Source organism: Mirounga angustirostris, unplaced genomic scaffold (genome assembly GCF_029215605.1).
Source record: "Mirounga angustirostris isolate CCGP_5_RB_7025 unplaced genomic scaffold, mMirAng1.0.hap1 SCAF_6, whole genome shotgun sequence".
In the NCBI taxonomy this organism is placed as follows: Eukaryota; Metazoa; Chordata; class Mammalia; order Carnivora; family Phocidae; genus Mirounga; species Mirounga angustirostris.
The window spans coordinates 12135874-12149641 of NW_026991714.1; the positions used below are offsets into that span (position 1 = coordinate 12135874).

General features: G+C 45.6%; 1 protein-coding gene across 3 annotated transcripts in view; it reads left to right on the forward strand.

The window, feature by feature from the left end:
• The window catches only part of RAB3GAP2 (RAB3 GTPase activating non-catalytic protein subunit 2), a 98845-nt gene that overhangs the window by 82004 nt on the left and 3073 nt on the right, over positions 1-13768 (forward strand). For 2 of the 3 annotated variants that reach the window (XM_045876866.3, XM_054507911.2), the window contains 8 exons: positions 2909-2975; positions 4832-4902; positions 7335-7370; positions 8526-8609; positions 8889-9107; positions 11687-11776; positions 12028-12249; positions 13544-13702. In XM_045876866.3, the coding sequence (XP_045732822.1) occupies positions 2909-2975; positions 4832-4902; positions 7335-7370; positions 8526-8609; positions 8889-9107; positions 11687-11776; positions 12028-12249; positions 13544-13702 (948 nt within the window). The remainder of the gene's footprint in view (positions 1-2908; positions 2976-4831; positions 4903-7334; positions 7371-8525; positions 8610-8888; positions 9108-11686; positions 11777-12027; positions 12250-13543; positions 13703-13768) is intronic. The other variant, XM_045876867.3, reaches the window with a different exon arrangement.

Below are 13768 nucleotides of genomic sequence, written 5' to 3' on the forward strand. Positions count from 1 at the left end.
TGTATATATGTGGGACTGTTTAATTCAGTAACTTACTGTAAACACTGGACTTTTCCCCTTTGGGATGCCTCTTGTACGAGGAGCTATGCTAGGCCTTTTTCATGCATTCTCTCTCAGTCCTCAGAGAGAACCTGTGAGGTGTGGACATTGTCACTACCCCACTCTGGAGAAGAGAAAACTAGGCTCAGAGAAGTTCAGTTCCATGCCCCAGGGCACACTGCTAAGTCAGGGTCTGGACCAGGATTTAAGCCTAGGTTTCTTTGTCTTTTTTTTGTTGTTGTTTGTTTGTTTTTTTGTTTCTTTGTCTTTAAAGCCAGTGTGTTTTGCCCCATCCTAGTTAGGTTGTGATAAGTATATTTTTTATTTCCTTTTGAATTCCTACATGAGACGGCACCCACTTAACAAACTTTTTAATATCGTAGTTATCAGGATAAAAGCCAGGGTGAAGATCCTGATGTTAACCTAGTGTCTGCTTATTTAGATATCCCTGTGTTTGTTCATCACTTCTCTTAGGTTTGTCTCAGAAAAATCAAGAAAGCCATGCTGTATACAAGGCTGACTCTAGTCCAGGGTTAGCTAACTATGCCTTTTCAGCTCTCTGCTGGGGCATCATTTTCTGCCACTTTCTCTCCCAGTACAGTCATAGTCTGGAAGCAGAATAGGAAGAAGGCCCCAAGCTGGGGGGGCAGGGGACCTGAATTTGGGTCCTAGCTGAATTTCTGACAAGTGTCTGGGTTTGGGCCAGTCACTGAATCTCAGAAACTGTTTGTTCCTTCCTCTACCCTTTTTTTTTTTTTTAATGAAGGTGCCAATCCTTCAGGATTGATGCCAGGATTAAGTAAGATGTAAAAACATAGGATGGATATTCCTCTTTGCCAGTAAGTCCTTCACTTAGGTCTCCCTAGTCGGTGCTCTGGTAAATTATCCCTCTCAAAGCAAACTACTTTATTGTCCTTATGTCAGGTTGCACTTTTGAAGAAAAAAATCTCACTGATGAACCAATTCATACTAATACATTAATTAATGATACTCTGCCCCCCCCAAAAAATGTTGTCTTTAATATGTAATCACTTTCATATTAAAGGAAAAGATTTTTTTTTAAAGTGCTTTAAACAAACGAATGGGCTTTGATCAATTAAATCTTGACCAAAAAGTGATTTTAGCCCAGGGGACCCTCCTGATGGCCCTCGAGTCACCCTCTTCAGTGGCCTGCATGATAATTGTGTTTGGGCTCTCTACTTAAATGAAAATTTTTCCTACATGAAAAAAGAATGTTAGGACCATAATAAGGACATAATAGTTTCTAAAATCTGAATAGATTAATTCCAGATTCAGGTCTAACACAGTGATATGTAAGAAGAAAACTGTTTTACATCATTCATTATAAACTGAAGGCAGGGCGCCTGGGTGGCTCAGTCGGTTAAGCGACTGCCTTCGGCTCAGGTCATGATCCTGGAGTCCCGGAATCGAGTCCCACATCGGGCTCCCTGCTCGGCGGGAAGTCTGCTTCTCCCTCTGACCCTCCCCCCTCTCATGTGCTCTCTCTCATTCTCTCTCTCTCAAATAAATAAATAAAATCTTAAAAAAAAAAAAAGTCATTCATTTCCTCCCTTAAAATCCAGGGAAAAGAGGGCGCCTGGGTGGCTCAGTTGGTTGGGTGACTGCCTTCGGCTCAGGTCATGATCCTGGAGTCCCTGGATCGAGTCCCGCATCGGGCTCCCTGCTCGGCAGGGGGTCTGCTTCTCCCTCTGACCCTCCCCCCTCTCATGTGCTTTCTCTCATTCTCTCTCTCTCAAATAAATAAATAAAATCTTAAAAAAAAATAAAATAAACTGAAGGCAGCTTACAGACACAGAGCTGAGGTCAAGCCCCATTGCCTCTGCTCACCAGCTGTATGACCTCTAGGAACATTTCTGAACCCTTTGTTCTTGATTTTTCTACTAAAAGTAAATGAGGACTGTAGCTGTCTTGAAGGGTTGTAGCAGTTTCTAGAGAAAATGCATGCATAGTGCCTGCCATTTTGACTGGTGGTATCATTGTCTATTTAAATTGTTAATATTTCAAATAAGTGGCCATATTTCTTTTTTTTTTCTTGTTTAGTAATTCTCTTTGCCCCATCCGACCCCTACTCCAGTTCCACCATTTTACACACAGCTTCCTTAGGATCAAAACAGTTGAAATTATCTGTGGGAAATCGCTAACACTGATATGTATTATCAAAGGTGGTATGTTTAGTGTTTGTAGCTATAAAATTATTTAGCAAAGATCTGGATGATTTCATCGGTTTTACATGCTATATATGAGTGTGTATATGTAAGCAACTACCTCGATTAGAAGGAGTTGAATTTCAGACATGTTCCCCTTCACTGCTTTAGTTTATCTCCTTGGCACATATCTCTGACCTACTGTATAATTTACTTACCATATTTATTCAGCTCCCTTGCTAGAATGCAACCTCAGTGAGGGCAAGGATTTGGGTCTCTCTGTTCATTACAGTATCTCTGGCGCCTCAGACAGCCTGGTGCATAGTAATTGCTCAATAAATGTTGAATAATGAATGATATTTGCTACAAAGTAAACCCACATCTGTGTGAAATTCAAGTATTCATTAGAGAAAGCACTGCTGTCCTGTCACAAGCCACAGTGACTTTTGATTCAGATGTCAGCATATCTGACCTGGGGTTTTTCTAGGTTTCAATCATCATATGGATAACGTGAATTCAGGAGACCGTTGACACTGTGCTATGAAAAATTTTCTTTTGCCTAATACTTCCATGTTCTTATCACCACATTCATGGGTGGCTTTGTGTAGAAATTTATGCAAGAAGTCTCCACTGTGTTTGGAACACCTGTTGAATGATGCCTCTTTCTCTCTCTCTCTCTCTCTCTCTTCCTTCCTGTACGTAAGGAAGCGCGTTTCTTCGTTCGGTCAATAGAGCACCTGAAGCACATTCTTAATGCACATGTTCAGAATGGTAAGTAAACACGTGTTAAAAACAGAACTGGGGGCGCCCGGGCGGCTCCGTCGTTGGGCGTCTGCCCTCGGCTCGGGTCGTGGTCCCGGGGTCCTGGGATCCAGCCCCGCATGGGGCTCCCTGCTCCGCGGGAAGCCTGCTTCTCCCTCTCCCGCTCCCCCTGCTTGTGTTCCCTCTCTCGCTGTCTCTCTCTCTGTCAAATAAATAAAATCTTAAAAAAATATATATATAACTGATGGATTCAAAAGAGGCAGGAATCTTTAAGTTCATATTCTGTTAAGTTTTTATCTGATGGTCCTACCTCCTAACACGTAACTGTGTATGTGGATGTGGATCGTGACGTGCAAAGTACTGGTCTTTTAACTGCTTGGAAAAATGCTCTTTAGAAGGGGATGTGAGGGGAGAAGTAAGGAGAATATTCGACATAAACCACTGATTTTCTTTTTAGGCCACAGGTAGATAAGGAAAGAGGGCTAGGCTTGTCAGGACTGAAGCTGCTGATGAAAAAGTTAGGTAGCCACGAGCCTAAGAATATACAGCACAAGCAGTCTTGTGCTGCTTTTAATTCGTGTGACTGTTCTCCATCAGCCGCCGTAACGGGGCCGCTGGTGCGTCCTTGACAGTGTGGTGGAAAAGTTGTCAACAGGCTGCGGCTTCCATTAAATAGATAGGTGGGTTTCCCTGGAGGAATTAATGGGGGGGCTCGGCACGAGGCTACTTAGTTATTTTACTAAGTGGTGACACTAGACGTTGCACCACAGAGCGGGAGGTAGCAGCCTGCTGTGCGTGTGATGAAGTTTAGGGAAGTACTTACTCTTCAGCGGTACCCTTCTCGCAGGTGGTATGACATCAAATTAGAGAAATTTAAAATGTCTCATTTTATGTGAAGAAAACTTGAAAAGTTTATTCATCTCTTAGAATCTTACCTTCTTCCTGGGAGGAAAAGAGAAGATTGAAAGTGACTCATTTGGAAAATAGGGTCTCTAGAGAATTCTGTCGGGCTAGTATTTAAGAACTTACCTGTTTGTACAGTGAGTCAGCCTCCCGGCTTCTCCACAGCCCGAGGCCCTCACCCCTAGATGCAGAAGCAGCCACCTGCAGAGTTAAGACATTTCCGCATGGGAAATGTCATGTTGAAGCTGACTAATTGACAACAGTTTCAGAAATTCTGATGCCATGGTTTATTGAATATGGAAGTATATAGCCCAGATTTCTTGTGTGGTTGTTTTTGTATTTTGTTTTTTATTACTTCCTTATATGTCACTTTATTTGGTGGTTACATATGAAAAAAAATCAGTTTTGGACACGGGGCTGTTTCTCGTTTGGCTGTTTTGAATAAAGCTATTCTCAACACTCTTACACATATCGTTGTGTTCCTTTACACAGTAGAATTGCTGGGTTATATGGTAGACACATAGTTAGTGTTAGTAGATATGGCCAGTTTTCCAAGTGGTTTTATCACTTTCCGATGCCCCCAGCAATCTATGAACTTTCCAGTTGTTTCCTTATCTTCCCCAACACTTGGTGCTGTCATTAAAAAAAAATTTAGCCTTTGTGTTGGTTGTGTAATGATATTTCTTTGTGATTTTAATTTGTATTTCTCTCATAACTAATGATATGGATCTTTTCTTAGGCTTTTTAGCCATTTGGATATCCTCTTACACCAGCTCAGTTCTGATTATCATTGAAGAGAAAGGTTTTTATTAATTTTACAAATATTACATAAGATGTAAGAAACAATATCTAAATAAATAGCCCATATAGCTTTATAAGCTTAGGAAAGACAGTAATTTGTTAAGTATGATAAAAGAAAAAACAGATAAGCCTTCTACTTACTACTTATACTTGCTATCTAGGCATCGCTCTGATGATGTGGAATACATTCTTGGTGAAAAGGTTTTCTGCTGCTACATACTTGATGGATAAGGTAAGGTAATTTTAAATTTCATATACTTGTTTTCTTTCCTTGATTGATTGATATTAGAAAGATTATTTACAGTGGGCCTTGTGAGACTATTTTTTATTTGATATTACATTTTACTAATGCTCAGTTAAATGTAATGCCCAGTGCTGGCATTTTGATGACCTGAAGAAGAACCTCCCAGATCCTCGAGAGTACTTTCCTCTAAAAGCCTCTTAAGCAAAGAGAGTGACACTTGTGCTTGATTGAGGGAAGGATTTGCACCTTATTTTTAATTAAAGTGTACAAATGTACAGTTAACTCATCAATCTTTGGGTGTAGGACCAAGGTATTTTCTTTGAATGGGGTCAGCTGCCGTCCTTCTTTGGTTTTCCTACAGAAAACTCACCGCTGATGCCTTGCGTGTGATTTCTAGATCCTGTTTCTTTATAAAGTGGTGATGCAGTCTCAGTACAAAATCTTTAGATTTTAAAATTTATGCCTTCATCTTTGTAGTTGCTTCCTCTGCATCTCCTCCAGTAGAGCTAGGAGTCAGCTACTCCGTACAGCTTTTTAAAGCACTCAACCTGGTGTTCGTATAACAACTCTTTTTTTTCCTCACTCACATTTTATCAGTTAATTAAGTGACATCATTCCATTATTACATATGACAGGCAGCCTAAGTAGCGTTAGGAACAGACATCGCACGTGGGCACAGGACTAGCCGCCGCCCCCCAGCTGGGCACCCCAGGGGGGCCCTGGTCAGTGTGTTCCCAGGCCCGGCAAGATGTAAGCAGCATCAGGTAAGCGGCTGTGAGGGGAGTTACCACCATAATGACGGCATGTTCTTTCAAATGTACATGGACAGACATTCCTAAACCATGAGCACTACATTCAGACCCACTTTGGGCCACCGCTCCCCTGAAAATGCTTTCTTTGCTGTTACTGGTAACACGTTTTTCTAGTTAAACCTGGTTTTTCCCCGTGTGCTCACCTTCCTGGCCCGCTTCGGTGTTTTTTTCCCCCAACTCGCTCCTTTCGGCCTTGCTGCGGGCCTTGCGTTCTCCTTCCCCTCCGGCTGCCGTCTTCCAGGAGAAGAGTAGGGCGTGCGAAGCTTTTCAGGTGGTGTCACTGTGGTTTGAACCATTCTCACATCGACGGCCACGCTTGAGCCTCACAACGTGGACTTGAATTTAAACAGTCCTGAACGAGGACGCAGAGAGTTTTGATGATTCATTCGATAAATATTTATTGTAAGTATCTCTTATGTGCCAAGGACTGTGCTAATTAGGTGCTGTGGTTGCAGAGTTGCAAGTCCCAGCCCCTGCCCTCCAGGGACTCACAGTCCAAAAGGTAAATAGGGTGCTTTGGGGACTGAGAAGAGGAAGTAAGTAACGAGACAAAGGGAAGGCTTCTGAGCTGAATTGTGGAGGATGCGTGAGTCAATGGGAAGCCGTGGGTGAGAAGGAGACGTATTCCAGCAGAATCCGTGTTTGGCTCAGAGCTGCGAGGAGCTTCGTGTGCTGGAAGCACAGGCCGGAGGAAGGAGCGGGAAGCAGAGCATGGAGTATTTCCCGTGCGGACTGTGGATTTGGGGTTTTCTAACACTCTGTGTAAACTGCCCAGCATAGGGTCTGGCCCCTAGTGTGAGGGCTCAGTAAGTGGTAGCTGTGATTTTATCTTAAAGACACTGGGGCAGTTGTAAGCAGAGGAATGATACGTTCAGATTTGCATTTTAAAAGATGATTCTGGCAGCGGTGAAACATGTTGGGATTGGGATGGACCGAGTGTGGTTGTTTGAAGGCCATTGCAGTGATCTCAGGGAGAGGCAGCGAGGCAAAGAGTCCTTGGTGCTGGAGTCCCGTCTGCCCTGATCGATCTCCTGCCTCCTGGGAATTCTTATCAAGCCATGTTCCCGAAGAGCAGAACTTCATCTCCTGCTTATTACCATGTTGTATAAAGTATGCAGTAGAACTCACCAAGCACTTATGAATCGAGAAAATCATCCTGTTTTCTGAGCTAGGAACATGACTTCTGTCCGCACCAGATTGTTTTTCCTTTTTTCTGACCATTTAACATTATTGTGTATCTTTATCAACAAGCAAAACTCTCAGCTGCTCTTTATTCATAGCCTTGAGTTTGGTTCTGGACTTGAAGGCAACAGTTATTTGTACAAAGTGAGGAGCAGATTTTTAGAGTTGTTTTTTTTTTTTTTAATTCAAAAATATTATTTTTGAAAAGGATTATTTTGTGAGCCCAGTGATATATTTTTCATAATATATTTTTAAGTTCCACCACAAAGTTAATTGCACTATGTAATAAATGAGTAGAACCAGCATTTATTTATAGCTGAGTTTATTTTTTTTAATTTGCTTACTTTTTTACTTCCTATAGTACCATAGTAATGCCTTTTTATTTAAATTGTTAAATAACTATAGTATTTTGCATCCCGTTCTTAGGTTGGAAAATCACCAAAGGACAGGCTATGCCGAAGGGTAAGTGAATCTCCCTTAATTAGATGCGGAGCTGTCCGTCCTGCACCTTACGTAGCACCTTACTCACTGCAGGGCTGGACTTTGCCTTTTACCATTTTGACGACCTATCAGGAGATGAGAAACATGGAAGGACAATACGATGTTAAGGAAACTGGTCATGAACTGTGGCCAATTTTAATTTACCTTTCCAGATTGTCAGATAGCTTCCAACTAGAAATTTGTAACTGCAGCACCCAGTGTCCCATGGAAGCAGATTCATGAGGGAATTTTAGCTACTTTATGTAATAACCATTGTACAAATGGTCTTCAATAAGATTCCAGCCCACGGATACTGGGCTTCTGTTTGAGGCCGGTGATTAAGCAAAAGTTAGCACTTTTGCTCTGAACTTTGAAATACTCTTATTACAGACACCTTAGGAAATTCTGGGACACGTGAATCCGGCCATGCTAGGCCCATAGTCCTGACAACCCCACTGTGGGGGATTTCTGATGCTGTGCTCTTGAGAGTGGTTGGGACAGTGCGCGCGCGCGCGCAAACACACACACACACACACACACACACACACAGTGAATGACAGGATGAAGTACTTAGGATGTGAGGGATTTCCTGGTTGTTGGTTTAAAGAAGGTGGTGAATGCAGGGGCACCTTGGAGTCCATGGGAATTACCTGTTGCCCACAGCATGAGGGTGGTCTTTAGCTCACAGGCTTGGGGATTCCGGTTTTGTTGAGAAGGTTCAGTTCCGTCCCTGAAGGGCGCTCTGCAGCCAGACCGGGCTGTTTCCTGACGACTTCTCAGATCGGGCTGCCATGTGGCATCTGACCACGTACCGTGGTTAGCGTGCCTTAGGGAGCTCGCCCGAGACCAGCAGCGCCATGATCTGTGGCGACTGATGATGCCACGTCTTTACGATACATGAACACCACCAGCTTTTATGAAGCCCATGGCGGTACCATCTTTTTTAAAGCCTAATTTTAAAATCCATTGAATCTCAAGAAAGAAATTAAAATGTGCCAATGCCTTGACTTTCAAATTCTTGCCCATCTGTCCAGCGTAGTGTCCGTTGCTCAGGTGTGCTGTGTTGTTTTTGATTTTTCTGGTGGTACCTCTAACAGTTTTGCTGCAGGTGCTAATCGTGTTCCTTTTTACGAACAGGATGTGGGGATGAGTGACACAGCAATGACCTCTTTCCTTGGCTCCTGCTTGGATCTTCTTCAGACTTTGATGGAGGTAGAAGAGGTCTCTTTTCATTCTGAACCTTCTCTAAGATATTAAGCGTTTTCAAAATCATTGGACTTAAGAAAGGACTCTAGAAGGAGGTTTTTTTCATCTGTTCGTTTCTGAGTTTTGACTTAAGCCCCCCAAATAGTGGTTTCTTATGAAGAATTAGATTTGATTTTTTGTTGTCACTTGGGGGTCTGGGGAGAAAAGGGGTTTGCACTTTCCTCCTCATAAGCGCATTAAGATATTTATTTGCAAGCTCGTATTTCTCCAATTCTGAATTCTCCAAACGTGCAGGCCGACGTTAGCCGGGATGAAATGCAAGCGCCTGTCCTGGATACGGAGGACGCGTGGCTCACGGTCGAAGGACCGACCTCCATAGTGGAGCTGGCCCTGGAGCAGAAGCACGTCCACTACCCGCTGGTGGAGCACCATTCCGTCCTCTGCTCCGTCCTCTATGCCGTTATGAGGTTTTCTCTGAAGGCCGTGAAGCCACTCTCACTCTTCGATAGTAAGGTGAGGACCTCGGAGGCCTTGAGAGCCGTCTCGGAGCCGAGGGCTGAGCAGGCGCGGGCGGGACGATAGGCAGGATTGTCTTCTGTAATCCAGGTTGCTCAGTGCTTCTGGGATGTGTATGGGGTCACTCGCTGGGGGCTCTCTGCTCGCTGTTCTCTACCAGGCTGCCTGTAATTCTGGCTTCCCGTAACTCTTCCGGTTCCAGAGTCTTGCCCTCTCAGCTGTCTGCCGTTCTCGTTCTGCATATTCTCGGGTAGACCCATTTTCTCCCTCCTGGGTATCTCCAGGCCCGACCTGTCACCTGAATTTGAAGTGTATTTTTCCTTTTTTTCTTTTTTTTTAAAGATTTATTTACTTGAGAGAAAGTGCATGAGCGCGAGCAGGAAGGGCGGGGGTGGGGGGGTGAGAGAGAGAGAGAATCCTCAAGCAGCCTCTGCTCTGAGCAGAGAGCCCGACACAGGGCTTGATCTCACGACCCTGAGATCATGACCTGAGCCGAAATCAAGAGTCGGACCCTTAACCAACTGCACGCCCCCGAAGCGTGTATTTCTATCAGCTGTCTCTCTTCGGATGGGCCGTGCGACTTCAGACACCTCCTATCTAACACACCTCCACCCCTCAGCCCCCCCGCCCTTGACCTAAACCGCTGTTCCTCCTAAACCCCCGGCAGGGTGGGTGCTTGCTTGTGTTATGGCGCAGATGGGAAACCTTGAAGTTCTTGAAACTTCCCTTCAAGCCCCACATTGACTATAAGTCATTCTTGTCGATTCTTCCTTAAATCATATCCATCCATTCCTCTCCATCACTAGACCCCGAGTTTTTTGTTTTGTTTTTTAAAAGAAAACCCAAAACGAAGTGCCTAGCTCAGTCCTCCCCCCAAAAAGGGAGTTTGTGAAACTGAACACATCCAGAACTGGACAAGCACGGCGGTCTCAGCCCATATCGTGCTGCGGTGCCGGAGCCCGCCTGAGACTCATGCAGACAGGCAGTGCGGTGTGGCTAGTGAATCAGGACCCTGCCCTGCCGTGGACTAGGCCAGTGAGTCTTCCTGCGTTTCCCCTCGCCTCCGCTGCCTCATTCAGAAGTGCTCATTCCAGGGCCTACCTTGTGGTTGTCGTGAGGGTGAAGCGACATACTGCACATGAAGGGCTTAGCAGTGTCTGCAGTGTAGTAAATACCAAATGGTGTTACAGATGTGCATACACATCCCCCACCCCAAAGGCCCCCATGTAGAGCAGCCCCTTATAATAACTAAGACCACCGGGCGGAAACTACAGGGTAACAGACTATGTGTGAGTATGTGGCAAAACTTTTTTTTTTAAGATTTTATTTATTTATTTGAGATGGGGGAGAGAGCCGGGGGGGAAGGGTAGAGGGAGAAGCAGACTCCCCTTTGAGCAGGGAGCCCGACGCGGGGCTTGATCCCAGGACCCCGGGATCATGACCTGAGCCGAAAGCAGACGCTCAACCGACTGAGCCACCCATGGGGTCGCCCCTGTGGAAAAACTTTCAGCCCCTGATGTCCAATTTGCAGTGCACTAAAGGATGAGGAGCTTTATCCTAACTGGCAGTCACACTAGGTGACCTACAGTCCTAGATAGTTGGGTCTAGGAAGTCCATTAGAAGGTACCCGGGGTGACTGCGGGGCAAAACACAGCAGCCCAGACGATGGGGTCGTCTGTAAACCCAGATGGCCTAGCGGGAAGTGGGAGGCCTGGGACGAGAGCCTGGGCCTTCCCAACTTCCCAAGGCTGGTGCTCTTTGCTCCGTGTTACATTTCCTTCCAAGGAACTTCTGAAATCCAAGAAGTTCTGCTTCTTTCTGATGTTCTGCTTTGGGTCTTCAGATACACGTCTGTTCTCTTAAACAGGGTGTCTGCAGACAGTTGAGGAAGTGTGTTTAAAAGGATGCGGAGTACATGCTAGGTCTTAGTTATTGGTTACTGCATAATTACCTCAAAATTTAGTGGCTGAAAACCACATTTTGTGGGTTGGGAATGTGTGTCGCCCCTTATTTAAGTGCCTCTGGCTCAGAGTCTCTCCTGAGTCTGCAGTTAGGGTTTCAGCCAGGGTTGCAGTCCCATCTCAAGCCCCCACTGGGGGCGGCGGGAGGATCCACCGGCAGGCTTACATGGCAGGCAAGACTCTTCTCGCCATAGGCACCACTCCCAAAATAGGGCAGGTCACACCATGGCAGCCGGCTTCCCTCACGGCAAGTAAGAGTGAACAGGAGCACCCAGGGCAGAAGCTACAGCCCTTCTGTCATCTAATCTTCAAAGCAGCGCTAGCGTCCGCCTAATTCTGTCCGCCAGCAGCGAGTCCGGCCCCCTCTCAAGGAACGGGGCGGGGACGGACGACACAAGGCATGCGTACCAGGAGGAAGCGGGGCCAGACCTCAAAGGCTGCCTACCACATACGAGATAATTGTTAAAAAAATTAATAAAGTTCTAAAATGTTACTGTTCAAGTAGAATCAACCATGAGTTACTAATTAGATGGCTTAATTTTTTAAAATCTTTCTGTCCTTCGCTTAATAATAATCCATACTTAGCCGTTTTCTTGGTCTTTTCTTTCTCTTTAGGGGAAAAATGCATTCTTCAAAGACCTAACTTCAATTCAGTTATTACCTAGTGGGGAAATGGATCCAAATTTTATTTCTGTACGACAACAGGTAAGTTATAGTTACCGGATTTTATTTTTGTCTCTCAGAAGAAAGTAGGAAATGAAAAATTTAGCTGGCCTCGAAGAATGACCACTTCCAAAGTATTCTTGAAAGCTAATTTCCCTTTCAATTATACGTTCCTTTTTGATAAATAATTTCCACGGAAAAGCCACCCTCACTGACAGGAAAGCCAATTACTGTGATTTAGACGTTGTTTAATGATGCATACTGACGGTGCTGTGTCCTTCTCCGTCGGCAAGTTCTTACTGAAAGTCGTTAGTGCGGCCGTCCAGGCTCAGCATTCAGTCGTGAAGGACAGAGAGTCCCCAGAAGAGGCACCGACCACTCCTTTTGGGAAAGACCAAGATTGGCCAGTTCTAGCTGTGGATTTGGCTCATCACCTTCAAGTTAGTGAAGATGTGGTTCGAAGGCATTACGTGGTGGAGCTCTACAACTACGGTGCGGACCACTTAGGAGAAGAGGTAATGTCACCCTCTGAGTGTGAGGTGGGGGCTCAAGTCACAGAAATTATGGTTGGAGTAAAGAATCCATAAGGTCGGGGCGCCTGGGCGGCTCAGTCGTTAAGCGTCTGCCTTCGGCTCAGGTCATGATCCCAGGGTCCTGGGATCGAGCCCCACATCGGGCTCCCTGCTTGGCGGGAAGCCTGCTTCTCCCTCTGCCACTCCCCCTGCTTGTGTTCCCTCTCTCGCTGTGTCTCTGTCAAATAAATAAATAAAATCTTAAAAAAAAAAAAGAATCCATAAGGTCTCCGGTAGAGCTTTTTGCTTTTCCTTTTGTTAGGACTTCTAGGCACAAAAACAACAGAATATTAAATATAAAAGTGTAACCAAATTCCTGTTTCTGGCCTATGTTTAATAAACTCCGACAGTGTGCCAGGCTTGTTCTATGCAAAGGGACATAGTGGTACCCAGAACAGACAGGATTCCTTCCTCATGGAACTGACAGTCTGCTGGTAGGAGCAGAAAAGCATGCTGAATTTTTTTTTTTTTTTTTTTTTTTTTTTGAGATCATGCAAGCGGGGGAGGTGGGTCGGGACCAGAGGGAGAAGGAGAGAGAGAAACTTAAGCAGGCTCCCTGCCCAGCACCGAGCCTGACGCAGGGCTCGATCTCACGACTCTGAGATCCTGACCCGAGGCTGCGGCGCCGCAAGCGTGCTACATTTCGTATGGGGTGAGAAGCGCTGTGAAGAGAAACGGGACCACGGGAATCAGCAGGAGCTACAATACGGTGGTCGGAAGGGACAGCTGAACTGAGCCCCCAAGGATGAGATGCAGCCCGTCACGCAGGAAACTGGGCCGACAGTGCTCGAGGCGGAAATGATGGAAGTACAAGGGCCAAGGCTAGAGGGCCGGTGTGGGGGACCATACGCAGTGAGTGAGGATGAAGACGTCGGAGAGGAGGTGCGGAGGTGGGCAGGAGTTACGTCCAGTGTCTCCCAGCGCACAGTCCGTCTGTATTCAGAAGCCCTTAGAAGGTTTTAAGCAGTCATGATGTGATTGAATTCCCTTTGCCAGAGACTTAAAAAATGACTCTTAGTGTCACATTGCATCGAGATATTAGGGGATAAGAAAAATTCGGTAGTGGGCAGAAATTTGAATTTTGAACGCTCAATTTGATTTGGACCTTTTTTCTTTGGTTGTACACATGGCCGCAGCTCAGAAGTGAACTAGACTCTTCACTGGCAAAGCCGTTCCTAGACTAAGTACCTCTGCCAACTCTTACCCCATGCACACTTGTCCGTGCTCCTTTCCTCAGGCCAGTCTCCAGGTGCACGACAAGGAGGTCCTCGCCTCGCAGCTGCTGGTGTTAACAGGGCAGAGACTGGCTCACGCGCTCCTGCACGCCCAGACGAGAGGAGGAATGGAGCTGCTGGCCCGACTTCCCCCCACGCTCTGCACTTGGCTGAAAGCCATGGTAAGTAGGAGCGCGTGAGATCGGTCGGGTCACTGGATGGTTTCTTAAAGGCGTATTTAGTAACAG